Here is a 23,042-nt window from a genome sequence, read left to right as displayed (position 1 = left end):
GGGGATATGATGAGGGGCAATGATCTCACCTCATTCAAACATGTTGCTGTTTTCTTCAAGGGTAATGCGGGACCACCTGGAGTTGAAGGTGTGAGGGGAGAACCTGGAATCGGAGGATCCAGGGTAAGTCCTGTTTGGGAATATTTAGCAAATGGGCAAATGCAGACATGAGAATGAGGGTGTCAAACTTACTCAGTATCACCCCCTGGAAAGTTAGAAAACAAATCAGCCCCTGACACCTGGATCACCAATCAACTCGAAATTGGGCGGACATCTATGTATGCCCAAAATTGAACAGGGAATTTTGTACCAATTCCATCATTTGTGCCCCCTGTAAGGTTTGTGAAATTAGCCCCTGACACCAGTTTTACTGATCAATATGAAATTTGGTGGCTCGATCATAACAGGACTCACGAAAAGGTCTCAAGGACCCACGTGAGAAATTGAACAGGAAGTTAGTCATTTTAGTTTGACACAGCCATTTTTTGAGAAATCTCTCAATCATGCCCCCTGCATAGGTGGAAAAAATAGCCCCTGACACGAATTTCACCCATTGAGAAAACAATTGGTGGACATGTCTATCATATGAGGACACACGGAAGAGTCTCGAGGACCCATTGCGAGAAATTGAAAGGGATGTCCGCCATTTGGGTTTGAAGTGACAATTTTGTCCGTTTGTCACTGCTCTCAGCAGTAAATTGCATTTAATTACATATAGCATAACATAATGCCTTGTATAGCTCTAAAATAAAGAAATCTGATGCATCGCTACAATTGCCTGTTTGTCTTCTTGACTAGGGTCCAGCTGGACCAAATGGTGCACCAGGACCCAGAGGAGAGGACGGAAATCCTGGACCCAGGGTGAGTGAGCCTGATAGATCTCTCTGTTACAAAAATCTATTCTCAACTTGTACAATTCATCGAGAAGGTATTCACAGTACTTGACTTTTTCCAAATGTTGTGGGTGATGGGTATAGAATTTTGAAAAAATATATATATATATATATATTTTTTTTACAAGGCTGTTGCATAGCAAAATATGGAAAAAGTGAATACTTTCCAGATGCACTGTACTGTATATTAAAAAGCACAATAGCCAGTAAGGCCTTTATATGTGGGGAAATTTTTCCTTTCTAGGGTCCTGGGGGACGTCCGGGTGCTTCGGGAGAAAAGGGAAGAAGAGGAGCAGTCGGTCGCAAGGTACACGTTGGAAGCAATGTTGCCATAGCTTTGTGTTCTTTCCGTGACAGCCTTGTTTAATTTCTAAACACGCAGGGCTTAAAGTCCTGCGCTCTTTCAAGTTACTGCACTCTTGTAATCTATTGGAGGAAAACACCATATAAAAACATCACCGCTAAGCAGACAGAACAAAAGAAAATAGCACTGTGTCCTGATTAAATTTTCAGATATGTACTTCAGAGAGATGAGAAATGTTTAGCTTTAAAAAACTATTCTGTCCTTCCTGCTCTCTCTCTGGGTTGTTTCTTTGCATAGGGAGAGCCTGGAGATCCAGGGATTAAAGGTGTTGTCGGACCCCTCGGACTGCGTGGAGAATCTGTAAGAATTTGTTTCAAATTTTTTACATGTAATGTCGCTGAAAGATGGCAGATACAGAAGCTCAAACGGATGTGCTGTGTTTCCTTCGAAGGGGGAAGATGGCAGAGATGGCTTTGGCATCTCAGGGCCCAAAGGACGAAGGGCAAGTTCATTTTGCCACCTTGTTGTACTACTAACATACGTTTCAAAATGTCTGTTATTATAATAAATAGTATAATATATTTTTGATACTGTCAAAGAATGGAACATAACATACAGTTGAAACCAGATGTTTACACAAACTATATACAAATACATCTTTTGCTTATTTTTTTCTCGTTGGCTGACATAAAATCAGAGTAAACTTTTTCTATTTACGGTCAATTAGGATTGCCAAAATTATTTATATTTGCTAAATGCCAGAATAATGAGAGAAGGATTTTTTTTGACAATTTTTCATTATGTTCTTCAAAATAAGAAGTTTACATACAGTAAGATTACAATGCCTTTTAAACAATTTAGGAAAACCCAGATGATGAAGTGATTACTTTGGAAGCTTCTGATAGGTATATTGACAACCTTTAATTTAATTAGAGACACACCAGTGGATGTATTTTAACAAGACACACCTGAAACACAATGCCTCTTTGGGAAAGTGAAAAATAAATCAGGTAGAGAATTGTCGACTTGCACAAGTCTGGTTCATCTTCGGTTGCAATTTCCAGATCCCTGAAGGTGCCATGTTCATCTGTTGAAGCAATTATATGCATGTACAAACACCATGGCAATTTTCTGCCATCATACCTCTCAGGAAAAAGTCGGGTTCCCAGAGATGAATGTGCTTAGTCCGAAACGTGCATATCAACCCAAGAACAAGAGTAAAAGACCTTGTGAAAATGGTGGCTGAAGCTGCTAAGGGTGGGTCACTATCCACCGTGAAACAAGTACTGTACTGACAAGGGCTGAAAGGCCACATTGCCAGAAGGAAGCCATTTCTCCAAAAGAAACATAAAAAAGGTAGATTACAGTTTGCGAATGCACACAGGGACAAAGACATACATTTTTGGAGCCATGTCCTGTGGTCTGACCAAACAAATTGAATTGTGTGGCCAAAATGAGCATTGTTACATTTGGAGAAAAAAGAGGGAAGCTTGCAAATATGTGAACGCCATCCCAACTTTGAAATATGGGCGTGGCAGCATCAAGTTATGGGGTTGTTTTGCTTCAGGAGGAACTGGTGCACTTCACAAAATAGATGGCATCACTAAGAAAGAATACTATGTGGAAATAATAAAGCAACATCACAAGACGTCACCCAGGAAGTTAAAGCTTTGGCGGAAGTTAAAGCTTGGGCCTTCTAAATGGACAATGACCTAAAGCATATTTCCAAAATGGCTTAAGGATAAATAAGTCAATGTTTTGGAGTGGCCATTGCAAAGCCCTGATCTCAATCCTATTGAAAATGGATGGGCAGACCAAAAAGGCATGTACAAGCAAGGTGGCCTACAAACCTGGCTCAGTTACACCAATTCTGTCAGGAGGAAAATTTTTGTGAAAAGCTTGTGGAAGGATGTACAAAACATTTGACCCATGCCATACAGTTTAAAGGCAATGGTACCAAATACAAATAAAATGTATTATAAACCTGACTTGGAAGAAAGTAATTAAAAACTGTAATAAATAAATAAATAAATCCTCTGCCATTATTCTGGCGTTGAGCAAATCTAAATTATTTTCAGTTTGATTTCATGTCAGACAGTGGGTGGGAGTGGGGGGTGGGTGGGGGGGGGCATGTGTAATTTATATAGTATATGTAAACTTCTGATTTCAACTGTAAATATTCATTTGCATCTCTAGGGTGACGAAGGCTTTCCAGGGTTCCCAGGGCCAAAGGTAAGCGAAACGCTGACTCCTAAAATGAGAAAAAAAAAACATTCTACTTGGTTTGATCTGTGATTCAGCTAAACTAGTACACAGTAGGGGGTGTAGCGATACACCAAAGGTCACAGTTCAATACATACTCTATATACCTTGGTTGTAAGGTCCGCTTTACAATGGGGAACAAAGCTGCCAAACATAAAAGTGATTTTCTTTGCTGTAAACAGAAACAGATTTACTGAAACATTCAAAGACAATGTAAATTGCTAGAAGTAAATTTAAGACAATGTAAATTGCTAGAAGTAAATTTATAGATTTTCAAATAAACAAAATATGTCCTACATATTAAAATATTTATTTTTAAAATACACAGCTCATACACTATACAACATGTATTAATAAACTGCTTGAATAATTGCTTTTTGAGAAACTGCTACACTGATATTTTTTTATTTTTTGATAACCTCAATAGTTTGTCTGCTCTTTAAGAAAGAGCACTATTAATTGTTTGTCTTCTTTTTAGTAAAGTGCAACATAAATTGTTTGTTTAGATTTTTAGGAAAGTCTAACATCTACAGTATTTGTCATCTTTTTAGTAAAGTACAACATCAATAGCTTGTCTTTTTTAGGATAGTGCAACATCAATAGTTTGTCTTATTTTTATACGAAAGGGAAACATTTGTAATTGTCTTCTTTTTTTGGAAAGTGCACCATCATCAGTTTGTATTCTTTCTAGGAAAGTGCAATATCAGTAGACTGTCATCTTATTAGTTCAGTGAGGGGACTTGTACTTTAAACCTTGCTGAATGTTTTGTACCGTAAAATAAATCTGCTGTACTAATACATTCACATCCCTACTAAATAACGTAGCTGCTCTCTGATGACATGATTGGGTTGTCCTTTCTTCTAATCCTGCAGGGAGAAGCCGGCAACGCAGGAACCAAAGGTGGACCTGGTCCTCGAGGAAATCGTGGACAGAGGGTAAATTGCAATATGATGCTATTGTTGTATGTATGTGTGTGTGTGCTTTCGTGCTTGCAAATGTGTGTGTGATGAGTTAACACATAGATAAAAAGATATTGGATGAATAATAGCAAAATCTTTTTTTTAATACAAAAATAGATCCAATACAGGCAAAAAATAAAAAATAACTGAAAAAATAAAAAATACACAAATATTAAAATAAAAAAATATATAGGAAAATATGAACGTACAGGTTTAGAAAAAAATAAAATATTACAAAATACTACAAAATATTGGACGAAAATATATATTTTTTAAAATGTGCAAATAGTATGACAAAATAAAAAATACAGTATTAGAAAATGATAAAATATTAGAATATTAAATAGAAAAATCTTATAACAAAAATATTTGAAAAAAAAATAATAAAAACCTCTTGTTTATTTCCCCCCAGGGTGTTTCTGGAAATGCTGGTACACCAGGACAGAAAGGAGAGGTCGGATATGCGGGACCTTATGTAAGTAACATTTATAAATTCTTCCTAATTTGCATACCTGATCCAAATGTATTGATCTTGACGTAAGTGTTTGTCCAAATGTTAACATCGGTGTTTGTCGTTTTCGTGCCTTAGGGTCAGAAAGGACCGAGAGGACCGGGTGTTGTGGTACGTACTCCTTACGAATTCATTCTTTTGTTACTTGAAATAGAGCTTACGTGTGATGTCTTGTTTCTTTGTTATCAGCAATGTGACCTCGTCAAGAAGATCAGAGACAATTGTCGTAAGTCCATATGTTCAATTCATAAATTCACTGCCATTGACGGCTTTAGAAGTCAAATATCCATGTTAACTGGGAATGCTGGCAGTGAATGTGTTTTAAAGGAGACATATTATACATTTTTGTCACAATTCAAAACTGTTCCCAGTTGTCATAAGTAACGTGATGGATCAACAATTACAACTAATGCAAATTAGCCGCTGCTCACCCTGCTCGCTTCTACTGCGGGGATAAATATTAGATGAAAATACAAAAACATTAGCTGAAAAATAGAAACATATTTAAAAAATGTGAAAATATTAGGTTATGAGGGGGAAAAAAACTAAAATAGTGTAACAAGAAATTTAAAAGAAATTACAAAAATATTATAATATGAAGTATTAGAATGTTTTGGATTCATACTAAAATAGCACTTCAATAAATTATATGTTGGAGAAAATATCTAAATATTAAATAAAAATATGATAAAATAATATAAGAATAGTCTTTGAAAAAAAATCTAAATTAATTTTAAAAAGTGGAAAATACAGTAGTACAAATACAAATAATATTAGAAAGAGATTACAACAACATTACAACTACAACCGTTGTACCGTACAACTAATGAAAAAAATCCGGATTTGAACCCGGGTCCTCACAACTGTGAGGCAGACGTGCTAACTAGTATAAAAATATAAATTAGTATAACTAACTAGTATAAAAATATAAATTATAAATACACGAACAACATTATATATAAATATTTCATTCGTTGCTTTTAAGTTTCAAATGAGCCATTGCTCATTTAGTCACTCCAGAAACTATTATTTGTATACAAGCAATCAAAAACGAAATTTTGCATAATATGTCCCCTTTAAGTATCGCTATTTACATTTTATGCTCTGTAACAGTGGTTCTCAAACTTTTTTACACCAACTGCCACCTCAAAAAAAAATTTCCTATTAGGCTACCAGCATAATGATTAACATTAAAATACAGAAACATAAAGGACGAGGCAGAACTCTTATTACTAAAAAGTATATTTAATATATATGTAAGCCACTGCAACATGATGCAGTTTGAACAGTAACACTCTTCTTGAATGTAGGAAAATAAACTCTACACATAATTATGGTTCAATTGAAAGACACTATCTTGCACATAAAAGATAAATAACAATGGAACCTCAATAAATATTTGTAAACGAACATTTCTAAAAGATTAAATGAAAATATATTGTAATTAAAAGTTAAATACAACTGAATTGTACTTGACACATGCTGTAGTGGATTAAAATAAAGTTGGAACAATATGCATTGTTTGAGCATTTTATTCAGTGAAGTAGCACGGGAGTGAGCCAGCGAACCACTAGTGGTACTCGTACCACACTTCGAGAATCCCTGCTCTATAATGTACGTCTCACTCATTTTTGTCTCTTTTCTTTAACAGCGTGCTGTTACGGTAAGTACCGAAAACAACACTTTCCACGCTTTTATGCCCAGCTTGAATTTTAAAAAAACAAATCCTGCGTTCATTTTCCCAGGCAAGCTGGAGTGTCCTCTGTACCCGACCGAGCTGGCGTTCGCCCTGGACGCGTCCAACGACGTGGGCCGCCCGGCCTTCAACAACATGCGGGACGCCGTCCTGCGCCTGCTGCGCGACATCACCGTCTCTGAGAGCAACTGCCCGAGGGGCGCCCGCGTGGCGCTCACCCTGTACAACAGTGAGGTGACCACCGAAGTGCGCTTCGCCGATGCGCTGAAGAAGCGGGAGCTGCTGCGGCGCGTGGAGGGCCTGCAGACGCTGCAGACCAACAAGCGGCGCAGCCTGGAGGCGGCCATGAGCTTCGTGGCTCAGAACACATTCAAGAGGGTGCGCAGCGGCTTTCTCATGAGGAAGGTGGCAGTCTTCTTCGTGGGCGGCTCGGTGGGGAACGCGCAAGCGGTGACCAACGCGGCACTGCGCCTCCACGACGCCGGCATCGCCACCTTGTTCTTGGTCAGGAGTGACGACAGAGCCCTCAGTCGAGCCTTGCAGGTAACAGTCAGCCGCTGGTTCACAAACTTGATTGAGCCAAAGCACAAACATGTTGTTTTGTTTTGTTTTTTGGGGGGTGGGGCGTGGGTGGTGCTGAGTGGCTTGGTTTTGGCTTGGTCTTTTTTTTTTTTTTTTTGCATTTGGGTTTTTGTTTCACTCTTTTTGGTTTTTCATTTTTTGGGGGGGGGGTTGTTTTGTGTTTCGGTTTTTGTTTTGCTTTTTTTGTTTGTTTGTTTTTGTTTTGTTTTGTATATCCATCAGCCATCCGTCCATCTATATATCTAGTGTATATAAAACGTCTACACAACCCTCTTTAATATCACAAAAAGCAGATAGAGTGGCTAATGAGGTAGCTTCTGCCATCGAATGGAAGAATTAACTTTTTTTTTCCTGTTGCTACGCGTTGATCGCATAGCTAGATGAACAAATGTGAATTGAATTCACCTTGTCACATCTTTTTATGGAACCTATCCTCAGCTACTTCCTGAAAATGTCATCCTCTTCCCGGTTTTTGTGCTCAATCTGAAACACCCTAAAATGCCGCCAAACTCTTGTCTAAATAGGACTATAGTGTCAAGGAAGAATGATGAAGTGATGCAGAGAAGTGATCCGGATGATCTCACTGGATTAATCAATGACAGTCAATTCACATGTGTCACATTTTTGTACTATATGCTGACATGATATCGTTGCTGTTGTTTTGTTTTTTTCTACCAAAAGGTGAACAACACAGCACTGGCCCAGGTCATCGTCTTGCCAAGCCCGGGAAGCGCACAGTTCGATTCGGTCATGAGAAAGGTCATGAACTGTCATCTCTGTTTTGGTAAGGACATTAAAGAAGCTCACAGTCAAAACAGTTTGCGGAGACATTTCTACACCAAAATACACATTTTAGGGGAAAAGAATGACTAAAAAAATATTCATCACAAATATGAGAAAAAATAAGAAGAAGAATACGACCAAGACAGAAAAGTATTAAAATAAAAAATATTTGATCCAAAAATTACATAAAAGGACAGCCTGACATCTGTGGAAAAAAAGGAGGACAATCCACAGTATCCACTGCACAGCACCATCTCCAGGCAGAGGAACACCTTCATTGGAAGGCGAATGTCATTCCACCTGAGGAGGGAAATGCTTTGACCTTTGAATGACCTTTATTTCTATTCAGCATGTTTTTTAATAAGAAATAATAATTGTACTTTATAAAAACAAATAGTAATACCATAATCAAATTGAACGTAAGGAAGTAACCAGTTTTTGCAAAATGATTCATACGGCTATACATAGAGACAGTCACAGCTCCTCAGTAAGATGCTGTAATATTTGTTGATTTTCAGAGGATAAAGAATACATGCCCGTGATTATTGTTACATTGGTCTGTCTACATGTGTTGCTGCGCTGCCAAATGTCCATTGCTTAGAGGGTTATAAACACTGCAACATCAATGCTAATTTTGTTAGCCTGTCTATGACCTTTTTCATTGCGTGTTAGCATTCATTATGCTAGCTGACGTTCATAAAAGTTATATGAGTTGGTTTACACATGTAATTCTTGTTTTACGTTTAGTTTTATAGTAATACATAACTGGGAGTGGCAATAAACAGCTTTAAGCCTCTTTTTTGAAGAATTGTTCACTAGCTACTAAACATGTTACTCATATTTTTGCTCACAACTCAAGACAGGGCAATGGCTTGTATCTCGAAAAACGTGTTAGTCAGGCCACTCGTAAGTCGAGGTACCATGACAGTGATTCCCCGATATTAACAACTTGTTCTTACAATAATATGAAAATGGACTTTTTAGGAAGCATGATGCTCACTTAGGTGTACTATGCTGTTAGTCATGATGGCTAAGTATTTTTTTTAAAAGTGTGAGAAGTTTGGGTACCACTCATCTTGAAAACGGACATTGATCTTTTCCAGACATCTGCGCTCCGGACCAAATGTGCGACTACATCCCGCCGTCGTCCGGTCGAGACAGACGGTCTTTCACCACCGACGTGGACATCGACATGGGTTTCGTGGTGGACAGCTCGGAAAGCACGTACCCCGCCGTCTTCACCGAGATCAAACGCTACATCGCGCACATGGTGGAGCACCTCCAGGTGTCCTCCAGCCCCGGGAGCTCCGCTCACCACGCCAGAGTGGCTGTCGTCCAACAAGCGCCCTATCAGTTCCTCCACAACCAGACCGAGTCTCCCCTCCACGTGGACATCGGCCTGACCGAGCACCAGTCGGCGCAGGGTATCGTCAAGTTCTTGCTCGAAAAGACGCCCCAGCTGGAAGGCGGGCGCTCGTTGGCGGCCGCCATGGAGTGGACGGTGGAGCACGTTTTTGAAAAGGCGCCCCTGCAGCGTCCCCGAAAGGTGTTGATGCTCTTCGTGACGGGCGGCGTGGAGGAGGACGAGGAGCGGCTGGTGCGCGTCGCCACTGAGGTCAAGTGCAGAGGCTACTTTTTGGTCATCTTTGGCGTTGGCGAAAAGCTGAGCGCCGCCGACACCCGCGTCTTGGCCCGCATGTCCAGCGAGCCCTCCGACGTCTTCTTCAAGAGACTGGACGCCATCTCGCAGTTTTACGACAAGCACCTGCTCACCTTTGGACAGATGCTGCCCAAGTACATCAGCAGTAAGTTTTCTATTTATTTTATTCTATTTGCTTGTCGTGTAATTTTCAGATAATTTGTATGCTATTTTTATGAGGTATTTTTTTTTCCATATTACTTCTATTACCTTTCTATTTCCGTTAATATTTATGTATTTTGATCTATGTTTTATATTGTTGTCTAATATTTTGTAGAGTAATATTTTTGTCTATTTTTCAATTGTATCCAATAGTCTTCTCTAATTTGTCTGTTTCATCTGATAAACAAGTAAAAAAAAAAGAAATTTTTGTCTAATATTCCATATTCTAATATTGTAGGTTTTTTTCATTTTTTTATATTTCCTTTAATATTTGTGTATTTCTGTCTGATTTTTCTTGTATTTTTGTCTGATTTTTGTATTCTGCTCTAATATTATATATTTATATATATTATAATATATATATATATGATATTCTTCTAGTGTTCTAATATTTTCTGTTTCATCTAATATTATTGTATTTAGTCTAACATTCTTTGAGTGTAATAAGTTTGTTATTTTCTATTAGTTCTGCAATTTCTTTCTCTATTATTAAATGCTTCTCCTATATTTTAATATTGTTTTCTATTTTCACTCATGTTTTTGTATCTTATATCAAAAGAATATTTTTTATTTTCCTATTTTTTTCCAACATTACTGTTTCCTCTAATATTTGTGTTTTTTTTCTCATGCTTGCAATAATTTTCTGTATCTTTAAATATATTTCTATTTTTCTATTTTTTCCATCTATTTTAGTATGTTTGTCTAATGCTTAAAATGTTTTTCTGTATTTTTTAAATGTTTCTATTTTTCTATTCTTTTCCTCTATTTGTGTATATTATTTTCCAATGTTCCCCAAATATTTATATCAGTCATTGTTATAATCTTTTTTTTTTTTGTCAAATCTTTATGTATTTTTCACACATACATAACCCTAACTTGTAAATTGTGTATTTTGTCTAATTATTATATATATATATATATATATATATATTTATTTTTTTAAGATATGTGCTTAACGAGGATAATATTGTTTAATTTTACATCAAAGGATGTCTCATCTTTCTTGTTATTTTGCATCTATTTTTTTTATTATTTCTGTCATTTTTTTCAAATTATTTTCTAATACCGTTGGTACTTTCCCTCTTGCAGTTGAGAATGCTTTCTACATGTCCCCCGAAGTGTCCAAACACTGCAAGTGGTTCCAGAGCGACCAGCCCCTAAAGAACCCTTTTACCAATTTAGTACAACAACACCAGTGAGTTATTGTTTTGTTTTGTTGTGTTTTTTGCCATCATTCTGATGTGCTTCTTTATCTTCATCACTTTTCCACATGATATTTTTGTTTACAGGAGTCAGAAGAAACATCATGAAAAGCAACAAGAATCTCATCCAGTAAAGCACAAAGGTACACAATATGCTCCATTCTCAATGCAGAAATTTATGAGAGCTTTTTTTAAGCTTTTTTTTTTTTTGACAGAAAAAAAATACATACAGTAATTACTAAATGCAAAATAAACGATATACTTTAGGAACAATAGTAATAATCATCATAATAATGCAATAATATTTTGGGAAACATTTAACAATCAATGTAAATGTTCAATCAAGATGTAAAAATTCATTCATAGTTACAAAATATAATTGGTTACAAGACAACTAGATAAAAATACATAAGAAAGTAGAAACATAATTGTTAAAAATACAAACGTGAAAGTATAAAACATACTAGATAAAAAAATACTAAGTCATAACTCTCCCCACTAAAATTTTTCTGGCCTTTTATCCTGTCAGTGTCGGACACTGACGAGCTTCACGTGTCCAACGTGACCCGAAGTGGCTTCAGGCTGCGTTGGACCAACCCGGACCCCAAAAACTTCGTCTACTTCCAAGTGACGGTGACGCGACTGCACGACCACGCCTTGGCCATCAAAACCAACGTGTCGGCTTCCGAGCTTTCCGTGGACAAGCTGGAAAGCGGGCAGACGTACCACGCCGTGGTGACGGGTCACGCCGCAGACGGCCACGTGCTCACCACCCACAAAGGCATCGTCACCACAAGTAAGTCCTCAAACGTTTCACATCATAAGCTTATAGTGATGAATACTCGAACGAGGCTGTCCAAATGTGACATTGCCTAATGTTCCACATTGTTCATTTTGTCACTGACAGAGTCAGCCGTGCAGCGACCAATCATCAGCAGCCACGTCATCACTGCTCCAGTAAACACACCACTGGACAAACCGGAGACGGGTAAGTAAGCCAATCCTTTGCAAATCGCTTTTGTTTCTTGGAAAATGGCTGTATTTGAATATAAAACTAGGACTTTTATTTCTAATGTAAACCTAACATATTTACTTGGGATGTTCAATACCACTTTTTTTTGGGACCGATACCAGTATGAGTACTCACTCTCGAATACTCGCCAACACCGAGTACTGATACCACTCGTACGTTTTATTCATAAAATTTCAAAGAACACGTGACAGATAATTATGATCGAAAACCTTTCTTTCTGATGCACATGATGAGTCACCGATGTGTCAAACCGCCACAGTGGAGTGCCGATTACTGGCGTGTAGGACTTTTTGCCTTAAGTGTCAGTGGCTCATATCGGCAGCCTTCAACGAGTACCTGTTACCTTGCACTTAGGCATGTAAATTACAATTAAATTACACAAAAACACACAAGTCCAAGTAAGTATTGATTGCAATTACAAAGAATATTGGGGAAAATACAAACATTTTAGAAATAATATGCAAACATGAGACAAAAATTACCAAAAGACACTAGACAAAAAAGAGAGAAAACAAATGTTAGACTAAATATGACATACTAGACTAAAAAATAAATGAAGAATACACAAATATTAGATTAAAAGTAGAAGACGTTTGGGGAAAATACAAAAGCAGTTTTTAGGGTAAAGAAAACCAAAATATTTAGGGGGGGGAATGAGACAAGAAATACAAATATATCCATCCATTCATTTATTTCGGAACACAACAATGTGTATATGAGAGGAAAAGAAAAATATATATACCAAAACATTTACAAATGTTTGAAAAATATCAACAACAATTGCAAAAGTAAGACACTTGACAAGTAGAGAACTTCAAAACATATTGCATAAAAATACACAAATACTAGGAAAGATATAAAATACTAGATGAAAACACAAATATTAGGGGAAAATACAAAAATACGACATACCAAAATGATTGGTAAAAATAAAATATTGAAAAAAAAGAAACAAACTTTTCCATTCAAATATAGAAAAGGAATTTGCCTTACCGTTCCAATATTTGTCTGGAGATAATGGGAATATGATCCGATGATCCTCTATGTTGTGCTATTCAATTCAAAGATCATTACCAGAAAATGTTTGGACAAATATTAACTAGGTTACGATGTGTGCCATCACAGTGCCGGAGCCTCATTCTCAGGAGCAGCAAGCGGACAAGGCGGCGCTCCACCCATCTCCAGGTTCGATCCCTTAGAATGTCTTATGGCTGGATGTACATTGTCTCATGTATGACAGTTCAGAAATGGCGCTATATTCATGCATTCCTGGGAAAACCTTTTTTACTTGAAATGACTGACAATAATTGTATCCGGCTTATTGAACAGCGGCCTCCACAGCCGTGGACATTTGCCAGCTCCCCAAAGAGGAGGGCACGTGCGCCAAGTTTGTCCTCAAGTGGCACTACGACGCTCCCACTAAGAGCTGCGCACGCTTCTGGTACGGCGGCTGCGGCGGTAACCAGAATCGGTTCAACACACATGAAGAGTGTGCGAAGGCTTGTGGAAAACCAGGTAGGGTGTATTCCTATTATTTATTCATTTTCAAGGAAGGTGGCAAACAAGCTTTCAAGTTAACATGAGGAAATAATGTAAAGAGAGATTTTAAAAAATATTTTCAATTAAAAAAATGGATATCTTTGAGGACATTTTACATATTATTGCAAAAGAATGAATGTACTGGTTCATAGAACATATATATTTTTAGAAAAACATTCAGCTTTTCAAGGAAAATGTATATTTTTGAGACAAAAAGTATTTTTTTCCTGAAAATATTATATCTATTTGTATTTGTTCACGAAAGTTATGTATACAGTATATTCAAAATAATATATTTTTGATAGAGAATGGCGTCAGGAAAAAAAAAAGTTTTATTTATCTTTTTAGAAAAACAGTCATAAAAGTATCCATCCATCCATCCATCTATTTTCTGAGCCGCTTCTCCTCACTAGGGTCGCAGGCGTGCTGGAGCCTATCCCAGCTATCTTCGGGCGAGAGGCGGGGTACACCCTGAACTGGTTGCCAGCCAATCGCAGGCCACATACAAACAAACAACCATTCACACTCACATTCACACCTGCGGGCAATTTTTTGAGTCTCCAATTAATGCATGTTTTTGGGATGTGGGAGGAAACCGGAGTGCCTGGAGAAAACCCACGCAGGCACGGGGAGAACATGCAAACTCCACACAGTCGAGGCCGGGGATTGAACCCGGGTCCTCAGAACTGTGAGGCTGACGCTCTAACTAGTAACCACTGTGCCGCCTCATAAAAGTATATTTTTCTGAAAAATATACACTGAGTTGTTTATTCAAGAAAAAAGTTGTGTATACTGTATTCAAGGGGGGAAAAAAGTTGGATACTTTCAGGGAGAAATTTTCATATTTTTCATTACAAAATGCAATATTTCTAAGAAAAATGTGTATTTTTTTAAGAAAAAAAAAAATGTATCCCAGAAAAAAAAGTTGTATATTTTTGAGGGAAAGAGGCATATATTTTTTTTTTAGAAAAAAAGTGGGATCGTTTTTAGGGGGAATAAATCTAGTACAGTAAATTTAAGTAGAGTTCAGTTTTGCATTGACATTTGCATTTAGGACTTTTTTAGGCATTTATTTAGGTCAAATTTTTATTTTACTTTTATGTCCAATACATTTTTATTGAACGACTATTTAAGCAGTTTACAACTTATTTTCCTACACTTAATCACCGGGTTAACAATCAAACCACGCATAACGTTGCAATGGCTTACAATAATACCAAATATATTTTAGGAATACAGTTACTGTAGGGTTTGGGTTAAATCTTGCACTGTCAACAACCAGCAACATTACCGCTAAGTTGTTCTATATTTTGAAACATTATTGTAACTCTGACCTTTTCCATTTCTCCACAGCCCCCATCAACCAAGGCGTCATCGCTTCATTACGAACATAGGAGACGGATCGCACCCATGGCCAGCCTTTACCTGTGTTTTGAGGAGAACAATCCACACTGGTCATATTGTACGAATGGAGGCTGCACTGGATTCCACACAAATGGACTTGACCCCGCCCCAATAACTTTTTTTTTTTTTTTTTTTTTTTTTTTTTTACATCACAAATGAAAAGCAACACCATTTCCGCATGAATTTTTTGTTTTTTTGAATCTACTGGTGCTACTTAAAGTGTTTATTTTGCAGATGGTATTGATGTGCATTTTGTTTTGTACAGTCAAGTCGTCAGGTTTTTCGTAGTGCAGATTTATAGTTAAGCAAGCGGCAAAATAAGTGACATACATTCAGGACTTGCCTGAATCACTTCACCCAAGCTTCGCATGTAATGTTTTACAGTCCACAGTCACCATTTGGCTTCATTTTCTTTCTTTTTGTTTGTTGTAATATCTGTTTATTCCTATCTTCAGTAGCCACAGAATCCACACACAACACAAAACTTGTTTACACCAGTCTTGTATTAAATTGCTAGCAACTGCTTGAATGCGAATACATGAAGTGCACTTCTTGATCCACTGTCTCAAAAAAACCAAAGAAACTTCAAGATAGAATGTATTTGTTGAGCTGTCTTTGTTTTTGTTTCATTTACTGAAACTTGTGTTTCATATGAGTATAGAACACAAAATAAAATAGACTTTCTAATAAATATAACGTTTCTGTTTTTTGCCGCCTTCATCAGTTTTTCTAATTATTTTCAAGGTCGGTCCAAGTAGGCCTGCTACACTTAAGAGTTATTTGAATTGTGTCTGTTTTTCCTCCCTCTGAATATGATCTATATGAGAGCAAATAATTTGGTGGTGACACACACCAGGGAAAACAGCACACTCTTCTGGGTATGTCTAAATCATCAAACACTCACACTAGTGGAAACGCGACTATCTTGGTTGTGAATTTAAAAATAATCAAAGACAAGTTAGGGAAGATAGTACGCTCCTTTGGTCATGTCTTTCAAGATATGTACAATTTAAGCACAAAATTGTGCATACGCCCTGTTAGTGAATTAGACCCATTGTCAGAATCACTTTGTAAAATGATTGTAAACTTTGTAAAAAAATTTAGCTTGTTAAACTGTAAGGAGATTTGATTTAGTTATGGAACACTAATCACATCAGTGTTAAATACATCAATGAAACCAATACAGTGGGTATATTCCTCTCCACTTTGGTAGCTTCATATTTCTATTATTGGCAGATAAATGTGGACAAACCAGTGTAATGAGAAGCTCACAAAGCCAAGCCTAACGTCACGTGATTTCCCAGAAAGACGTTGTGCAGCTTTTTATCTCCTCTTACACGCACTTGTCATCACTTGATCAACATCAGCGACACGCCAAAGGTGAACACATTTTGTAAAATGAACCTCAATCAAACGCGTGCAGTTGGCCGTCTGTTTCACCCCGAGACGTCAACGCCAGGCTGGATTTTCATTGGCTCAGGTGGTCAAGGATTTAAGGTGTATCTTCCTGTCATTTGATGTTTGCCCGTCGAGGAGGAGTTGTCACTTAGCTTTTGTGTGTGGGAGTAAAAGGAACAAAAGATGTTGAAGATGAAGTTGTTTGTGTTGTTTGTTGCGGCTGTGCAAATCCCCATCATGACGCCTGGTAAGTGCAATTTGTTCACAACTTTAGTATCCCAGTCATGTTCGTTTGATTCAAATTGACCCTTTTGACTTTGCCAGAAGCAACAGCTCGGAGGCCAAAGTTCTTTCACTTGAACGCTCTTATCCCATTATACCGAGATGACCTCAGGATTACCATTATTGTACTTGTAGGGCTCATCTCATTTCTATATGTGCAACTTCCTAGATCCTCGCTCCTCCGTCTTCATGTTAGCTCCTCCCACCAGAGATCCCATCGAGGAGACTGACAGAGGAGCGAGGCGGGAGCAGCTAGGAACGTTTGCAGAAATGAGACGATCACTCCTCGATGAGATCATTTTATGGAGACGGAAACTAAAGATGGCGTCACGTCCAGGGGCGATTCTACGTTCAGATGTTTAGGGCTTCAAAAAGGACAGTGGTGTCCGACCACTTTCCAATTTCCTTGCTAGAGTAACCTCAGCTAACTCCTAACTAACTACATAAACATACAGTATGTACATACGTAAACAGTGATCTACGGTTAAATGCAGCAAAAATTAGGCTCGGTAACGATACCAATGTGTTGGTACTGAGTGGTAGAAATTAAGAAATTTGCCATGTATCCTGGTTTAAGCAAGGTCGGCATAAGGAAGCGATGCCACGACTTGGTGGCAGTTATTGCATTGCGTAGCTCGAGTTCTGCTCAGAACACTGGTAAAGAGGTGGGAGGGTCGGGGTGGATCAAACCATTTCGGAGGCAAGGGACGTACTGTATTTTTGTCGTTAAAATACAGTATTACGTTTCAACCAAGTACTGTATGTTTAAAAAAAATGACATACAGTAAAAAAAATAATAATAATAATAATTAAAGATCTCTCAAGTTTTGAACACAATTAAAGAGAAGTGGGAGGGATGGGATGGATCAAACTATTTTTGAGGCGAGGAGGTTACTGTATTTTTGGTGTTAACATGCAGTTTTACGTTTCAACCCAGTACTGTATGTTTTTTTTTTTTTTTTTCTAACTGTTTCCCCCCTCGCTTGTTAAAAGAAATCCCACAGTAAAAACTATATATATATATATATATATATGTATATATGGGCTAGAAACGCCCCTGGTCACAGCATTAAGTTTTTCCTGAGATCCACCCGTAATAGTTTTTATTGGAATATTTAGTCAAAATTGTTGATCAACTTAAATAGACAATACATGTCATTTGTTATAAGTGATAAGAACGAAATCTATATAATGAAGAAACTTACGATGCAAGTGTATTTTACTGTCATTGTAACATATTCACTGACACGTGTTAGTAAAAATACAATTATGAGTCTGCGATTAAATCATTAAGAAGTTTGTGCATAAGAATGAGCATACATATACTAAGTTATAGAAGTTACTATAAAAGACATGTTGAGTATTTTCAATAATATGTTTCCTAGAAAAGTTTCAAATGAGGACAGAATCGTTTGAAATATGAATGAAGATTTTTGGGACATTAACACAAACAAAATGTTGATGAGGTTGACGGTTGGCAACACCACAGTTATGACGGAGAAGACTTCCTATCATTTGAGGCGGCGACAATGAGATGGACCGCCGTTCGACCGCAAGCTCTCGTCACCAAGCACAAGCTGGAACAATTGATTACTTTTAACATGATCGCATCTTTTATCTTCTCAAACAAGTCCTCTCTTTTCTTCTCTCACACTCTCTCCATCAGTCTCCTCTTACACATTCTCACCGTCTTTGTTCCTCTCACACTTTCTGTCCACCTTTTCTCACATCAATTCTTTCATCCTTTCACACATTCTCTCCATCTTTTTTTCCATCTTTTCTCAAACCCATTCCTTCATTTTTTTTGTCCTCTTACACATTCTCTTCATGTCTCAGTTTACGTGCAGAGCTTCCCAATGTGTCACTCCTCCAGAAGACACAGTCTTCTCCGGTCACCTGCCACGCGACCGGTTTCTACCCCAGCGCAGCCGTCCTGTTTTGGAGGAAGGACGGCGAGGAGCTCCACGGGGACGTAGAGATTGGAGAGACCCTCCCCAACCACGATGGAACCTTCCAGACGACGGCTAACCTGAAAGTGGAGGTGGCGGCCAACATGGAGGGCCAGTACGAATGTGTCTTCCAGGTGTCCGGTGTCAAGAATGACACCATCACCAAGCTGGAGAAAAGGCGCATCTTGAGCAATGCGCGCATCCAAGGTGAGAAACACGCAGCGACGTGAACTGTTGCGTGTCAAATGCTTCAGATTCACTGTGGTGGTCTCACGATAGTGATTGTTATCACGACAACAATTATTCACGTTTTCTTCTATATTACATACTGTCTTTGTTGCTTAGTGAAGAAGCAGAAAAGAGGAAGTTGATGGTGGCCATCGCTGTCCCGTTGGTGAACCTCGCTCTGGTGGTGGTGGTGGTTGTGGTCCTTGTCAAGGTTTACAAAAACAGACAAGGTGAGCGGCACAAATTTATGGCCCGTCAGGAAGATCCCAAGAGAAGTCATGACAAAAAGCGACTGGAACTTTGTCTCTCTTTTTTCATTTCAGTCAAATATGCTCCAGCTTGTAAGTCAAATGTGTTCTGTTTTCTCTCCTGTGAAAGTCTGACGTAGAACTTTGTTACAAACGAGTGTGCATAAAAAAATCCCTTCACATCACAAATAGTCAACTGAGGAACAATGTACACAAGAATGTTGATGTTGCTGTTGTTGTGGGGGGGAAATGATTTTCTCCCTAATCCAGACAATACCTGAAACTGATCTTTGAATTTAGATATAATGGAAATGTTTGTTACCATACGACTTAGTTAAATATCGAACCGTGGGAAAGCCACACTTGAGTTAATTCGATTATAAGGGTGAAACTCCCATATGTCTGGTTTGAACATGACAGAACCCATCCCAAGATGGTGGCAAAGCACTTTTTTTTTTTTTTTATTACACAAGGCTATGGCCTGACTAAATTAAGCTCCTCCCCTCACTTCAACATAGTTCCTTGGCCCCAAGATGCCACAGGATGATTCCAAAGGACTATTTTTATATTGGACATGGTTTTGGCCTGATCACAAAGACAGAATAACGGAGGATAGGTTCCCCCACAAACATGCACAAATAGACAAATTCATGAATATATGCAAGTGTTCACTGCATGATAAAAATGATGTCAACTTTTCCATCACACTATCATAGTCAGGAAGTCGATTTGTCACAACCGCTCCTCAAAGTACGAGTGAAGAAAACATTCAACAGTGAAAGTCTTCATGGAGCAAATGTTCGTCCTTCACCAGCATGACTTTCATTCACATCTCTCGCTGTGTTTGTGTTCCCGCAGCTGTTGACGCTGATTGTGAGCCCACTTCCAAGTCCGCTTTAAAGTCCGTTTCTGAGCCCGTTTCCGAGTGAGACGCAGCAGTCGTCACATGGTGAGTTAGCTCAAACGGACTCCACTTTGTTGTTCAAACTCTTTCAAGGTGGAATCATGTGCACTATTTGCTTTGGTCTTCTTCCTCCAGGTGTTGGATCACAAGCGAGATGTCTCCATGATATCGTTTCTCATCACACTTGGATTTGAATAGAGAGAATGTATTGGTTTTCACGGAGACGAGTTCTGCAATCATGATGTTCCTGTTAGTGTAACAAATAGGGATGTAACGATATCTATAGCTCACGGTTCGGTTTTATTACGATATCAATCTCACAGTTATTGCCATATTGTGGGAAAGTTCACGGCATTGCAATAAGATTCACGTTATTCACCGACACTGACTGGGAACTGAACCTACGCTGACCGCACCGAAGTCAGGTGAGCGTACCACTACACCATCAGTATAAACCTTGTCAAAATCGTTTTGCAATTGATTGGTGACCAAGTGTGTATTGTCCACCTGTTAGTAGTAGTTTCAGCTGGATGAACTCCAGCTTCCCTGTGAACCAAACAGTATAAGTACAGAAAATGGATGAAACATGAGAGTCCTCAGTTTAAAAAAAAAAATTGTATGTTGTCATACTTCAAAAAGTTAATCCAACTAAATTTGTTCTGCCAAGTGAGAGGCTGATGGATGCGTCCTTTTTTTGGTCTTTTTTTAAACCGAGCACAGTTTTTCCAGATGTTACATCTCTCGGGATTCTTGAAATCCTATCGCCACAAACCCTTCACTTCCTGTATTACTCCCCATTCAATTAACATCTCAACTCTGGCTTCCAAGTAAGAAAATAAAAACACTATGAAAAACAGATTCACACTCAAGGTGTCTGGTGTACTTACTGTGAAAAACACGATATTTACTGTATGTTCTGGGGCTGCTTTGCTACTTCGGGCACACGGTGACTTGAATCTCCACAGGGTACGATGAAATGTCAACACGATCATGGGATTCTGGAGCAAAATGTGTTCCCCAGTGTCAGAAAGGTTGGTCTCAGCCGCAGGTTATGGGTCCTTCTACGGGATAAATACCCTAAACACGCAGCTAGAAGAACAAAACATTGGACTGTACTGAAGAAACACCGAAATCCAATGGAACGGAAGTCCACAGGGGCTGAAAATATCAGTCCGGAGTCTGGAAACCTATCCATTTTTTTAAGTGTGTGTATTCTGGTGAAAAAAGTATGTATTTTATGGGTCAGAAACACAACTCCCACCCCCACAAAACTCATTCGGTAGCGCACCCCAGAAAGCTGGAAAAATAGAACCTCGGCACCACCTGGATGTTTTGAAAAACTTGATTTCGATTTACCGGACACATAAAGTGTATTTGCAGAAAGTATCTGTATCAAATCGGTACCGCCAAAAACCGCTTGAATTTTCCTCAGTATTGCATCAGAAAGGAAATTGGTGGAAACTAACGTCACTCAAAGCACTCGGAACGGTGATTTATTTGAATAATCAAACAATTTCAAGATGATGCCAATGACCATCGTTATGGTTGGCTTGACTGCACTGATGAGTTGTGTCACATTACAAAATTATAGAGCACCCCGCTCCTTCAACTGCTTGTTTTTTGGGGTTTTTTTTTTTGTTTTGTTCTGTAGCCCAAACAAAACTGCTAAAGCAGCACACATGCAGCCGTCCTAACGATGACTAACACTGCTGGCGTTGCGTCTTTCCAACAGGAGCCATAAACGTCGAGAGTGCTGTAAATGACTTTCACACTGAGCAGCAGTAAACTGTTAAATTCTCTCACAGTATTTGGAGCTCCAGCAGGCTCGCCGTGTTAGACCAACAAACAGATTTCCCCTCTCTTGTATTTGGTTCAATGCAAGCATTGGTGTGTAGTAAAAGTGACACTGTAGTGGCCACTGGGAAGTTAGAATTATTCTGTTATTTTATTTTTTTATCGAGTCCACAGTTTCATTGATCAACACAAAAATGGGTGAGTGTGTGAGTGTGAGTAATAACAGGATGCATGAAAAAGTATCATGCCTGAAATTGAACTGGAAGCCAGCCATTGTTTTGAAACAGCCATTTTGGGCAAGTTCCAGAACTCCTTTATATTGGGTTAGGTAGTATAAATTCACTCATTTGAATCAGCAGACTCGGCAGATTCGGTTTTATCAGATCACTGACTGGAATTAGTGGACTCACCGACGACACAGCAGATTTGGTCGTAATTGTTCACTGGCTCACGTTGGCGGACTTAACGGAAACACCGCTGGCTGGGATGATTCAATTGTATTGGTTCAGTGACTCAAGTTTGGCAAACTGAGATGATCCAGTTGAACAGTTTCACTCACCTGAGTTAGCAGACTTTGATGATTTGTTTGTAACTGCTCACTGGGGAAAAAAAACACACAAAAAAACACAGAATGAGAATTTTTGTATTTGAATCACAACGAATCAAAGAACAACATACATACACTTACTTCAGTCTGACAAAAGCTGCAACTGTTGCCATGTCATATGTACTAAAAACATATATATATATATATATATATATATATATATATATTCCACGATTGTCTACCTCCACGTGTCTACCGGAAAAACAACGTTTCGTAGTTTTTACAGTAATATACGGCTGGAAACCCGAATATTAGAAAAAGTATGACATCTGAGCACTACTGACTCGAGTTGGCGAATTTAGCGTGAGTCCCCGCAGACTCCGATGATTCGATTGTATTGCAAACTCTGATGTTTCGGTTGCACGGGTTCACTAACTCCAGTTAGTGGCCAACAACAGTGACTTTGAAAGTGAGTGACTCAGAGTAACGACTCTGCAGTGGTTTCTGAGCTTCCTCCCACCCACCACTTTTCTTTGGCTCCTACTGGACCCTCGTGGCACTTTCCCCTTCCCTGACTTCCCTGCCTTCTCCATCTTTTTCTCATCTCCTGAGTCTCCCACGTCCTCCTCGGTCTCCTGCCCGTGACTCATCTTGTTTCCCAC

General features: G+C 38.6%; 2 protein-coding genes across 3 annotated transcripts in view; both read left to right on the top strand.

The window, feature by feature from the left end:
• Positions 1–15,715, top strand: part of LOC133410475 (collagen alpha-3(VI) chain-like) — an 84,319-nt gene extending 68,604 nt beyond the window's left edge. For both annotated transcript variants that reach the window (XM_061691709.1, XM_061691706.1), the window contains 21 exons: positions 61–123; positions 799–861; positions 1,138–1,200; positions 1,495–1,557; positions 1,649–1,699; positions 3,394–3,429; positions 4,333–4,395; positions 4,832–4,894; positions 5,009–5,041; positions 5,120–5,156; positions 6,582–6,593; positions 6,676–7,169; positions 7,890–7,992; positions 9,095–9,796; positions 10,942–11,047; positions 11,142–11,197; positions 11,584–11,850; positions 11,962–12,042; positions 13,213–13,272; positions 13,417–13,602; positions 14,980–15,715. In XM_061691709.1, coding sequence (XP_061547693.1) covers positions 61–123; positions 799–861; positions 1,138–1,200; positions 1,495–1,557; positions 1,649–1,699; positions 3,394–3,429; positions 4,333–4,395; positions 4,832–4,894; positions 5,009–5,041; positions 5,120–5,156; positions 6,582–6,593; positions 6,676–7,169; positions 7,890–7,992; positions 9,095–9,796; positions 10,942–11,047; positions 11,142–11,197; positions 11,584–11,850; positions 11,962–12,042; positions 13,213–13,272; positions 13,417–13,602; positions 14,980–15,020 — 2,643 coding nt within the window. In that variant the 3' untranslated portion in view covers positions 15,021–15,715. The remainder of the gene's footprint in view (positions 1–60; positions 124–798; positions 862–1,137; positions 1,201–1,494; positions 1,558–1,648; positions 1,700–3,393; positions 3,430–4,332; positions 4,396–4,831; positions 4,895–5,008; positions 5,042–5,119; positions 5,157–6,581; positions 6,594–6,675; positions 7,170–7,889; positions 7,993–9,094; positions 9,797–10,941; positions 11,048–11,141; positions 11,198–11,583; positions 11,851–11,961; positions 12,043–13,212; positions 13,273–13,416; positions 13,603–14,979) is intronic.
• Positions 15,716–16,665: 950 nt separating this feature from the next.
• On the top strand, positions 16,666–20,872 carry LOC133410601 (H-2 class I histocompatibility antigen, alpha chain-like). The gene is made up of 6 exons (XM_061691982.1): positions 16,666–16,675; positions 16,880–16,970; positions 18,547–18,866; positions 19,010–19,117; positions 19,994–20,084; positions 20,175–20,872. Exons 1-5 carry the CDS (start codon positions 16,666–16,668, stop codon positions 20,062–20,064), a joined length of 600 nt encoding a protein of 199 aa, XP_061547966.1. The 3' UTR covers positions 20,065–20,084; positions 20,175–20,872.
• The last annotated feature ends 2,170 nt before the right edge of the window (positions 20,873–23,042 follow it).

The sequence above is a fragment of the Phycodurus eques genome, chromosome 12 (genome assembly GCF_024500275.1).
Source record: "Phycodurus eques isolate BA_2022a chromosome 12, UOR_Pequ_1.1, whole genome shotgun sequence".
NCBI classification, from domain to species: Eukaryota; Metazoa; Chordata; class Actinopteri; order Syngnathiformes; family Syngnathidae; genus Phycodurus; species Phycodurus eques.
The sequence above is the reverse complement of the archived record's forward strand: the minus strand, read 5'-3'. Positions and strand labels throughout refer to the sequence as shown.

Excerpts from the sequence above, each read along its gene's own strand:
- LOC133410601 (XM_061691982.1), top strand. Across the intron at positions 16,971-18,546 it reads AGGCGGGAGCAGCTAGGAAC|TTTACGTGCAGAGCTTCCCA; the intron begins GTTTGCAGAAAT and ends TTCATGTCTCAG. Across the intron at positions 19,118-19,993 it reads GGTTTACAAAAACAGACAAG|CTGTTGACGCTGATTGTGAG; the intron begins GTGAGCGGCACA and ends GTGTTCCCGCAG.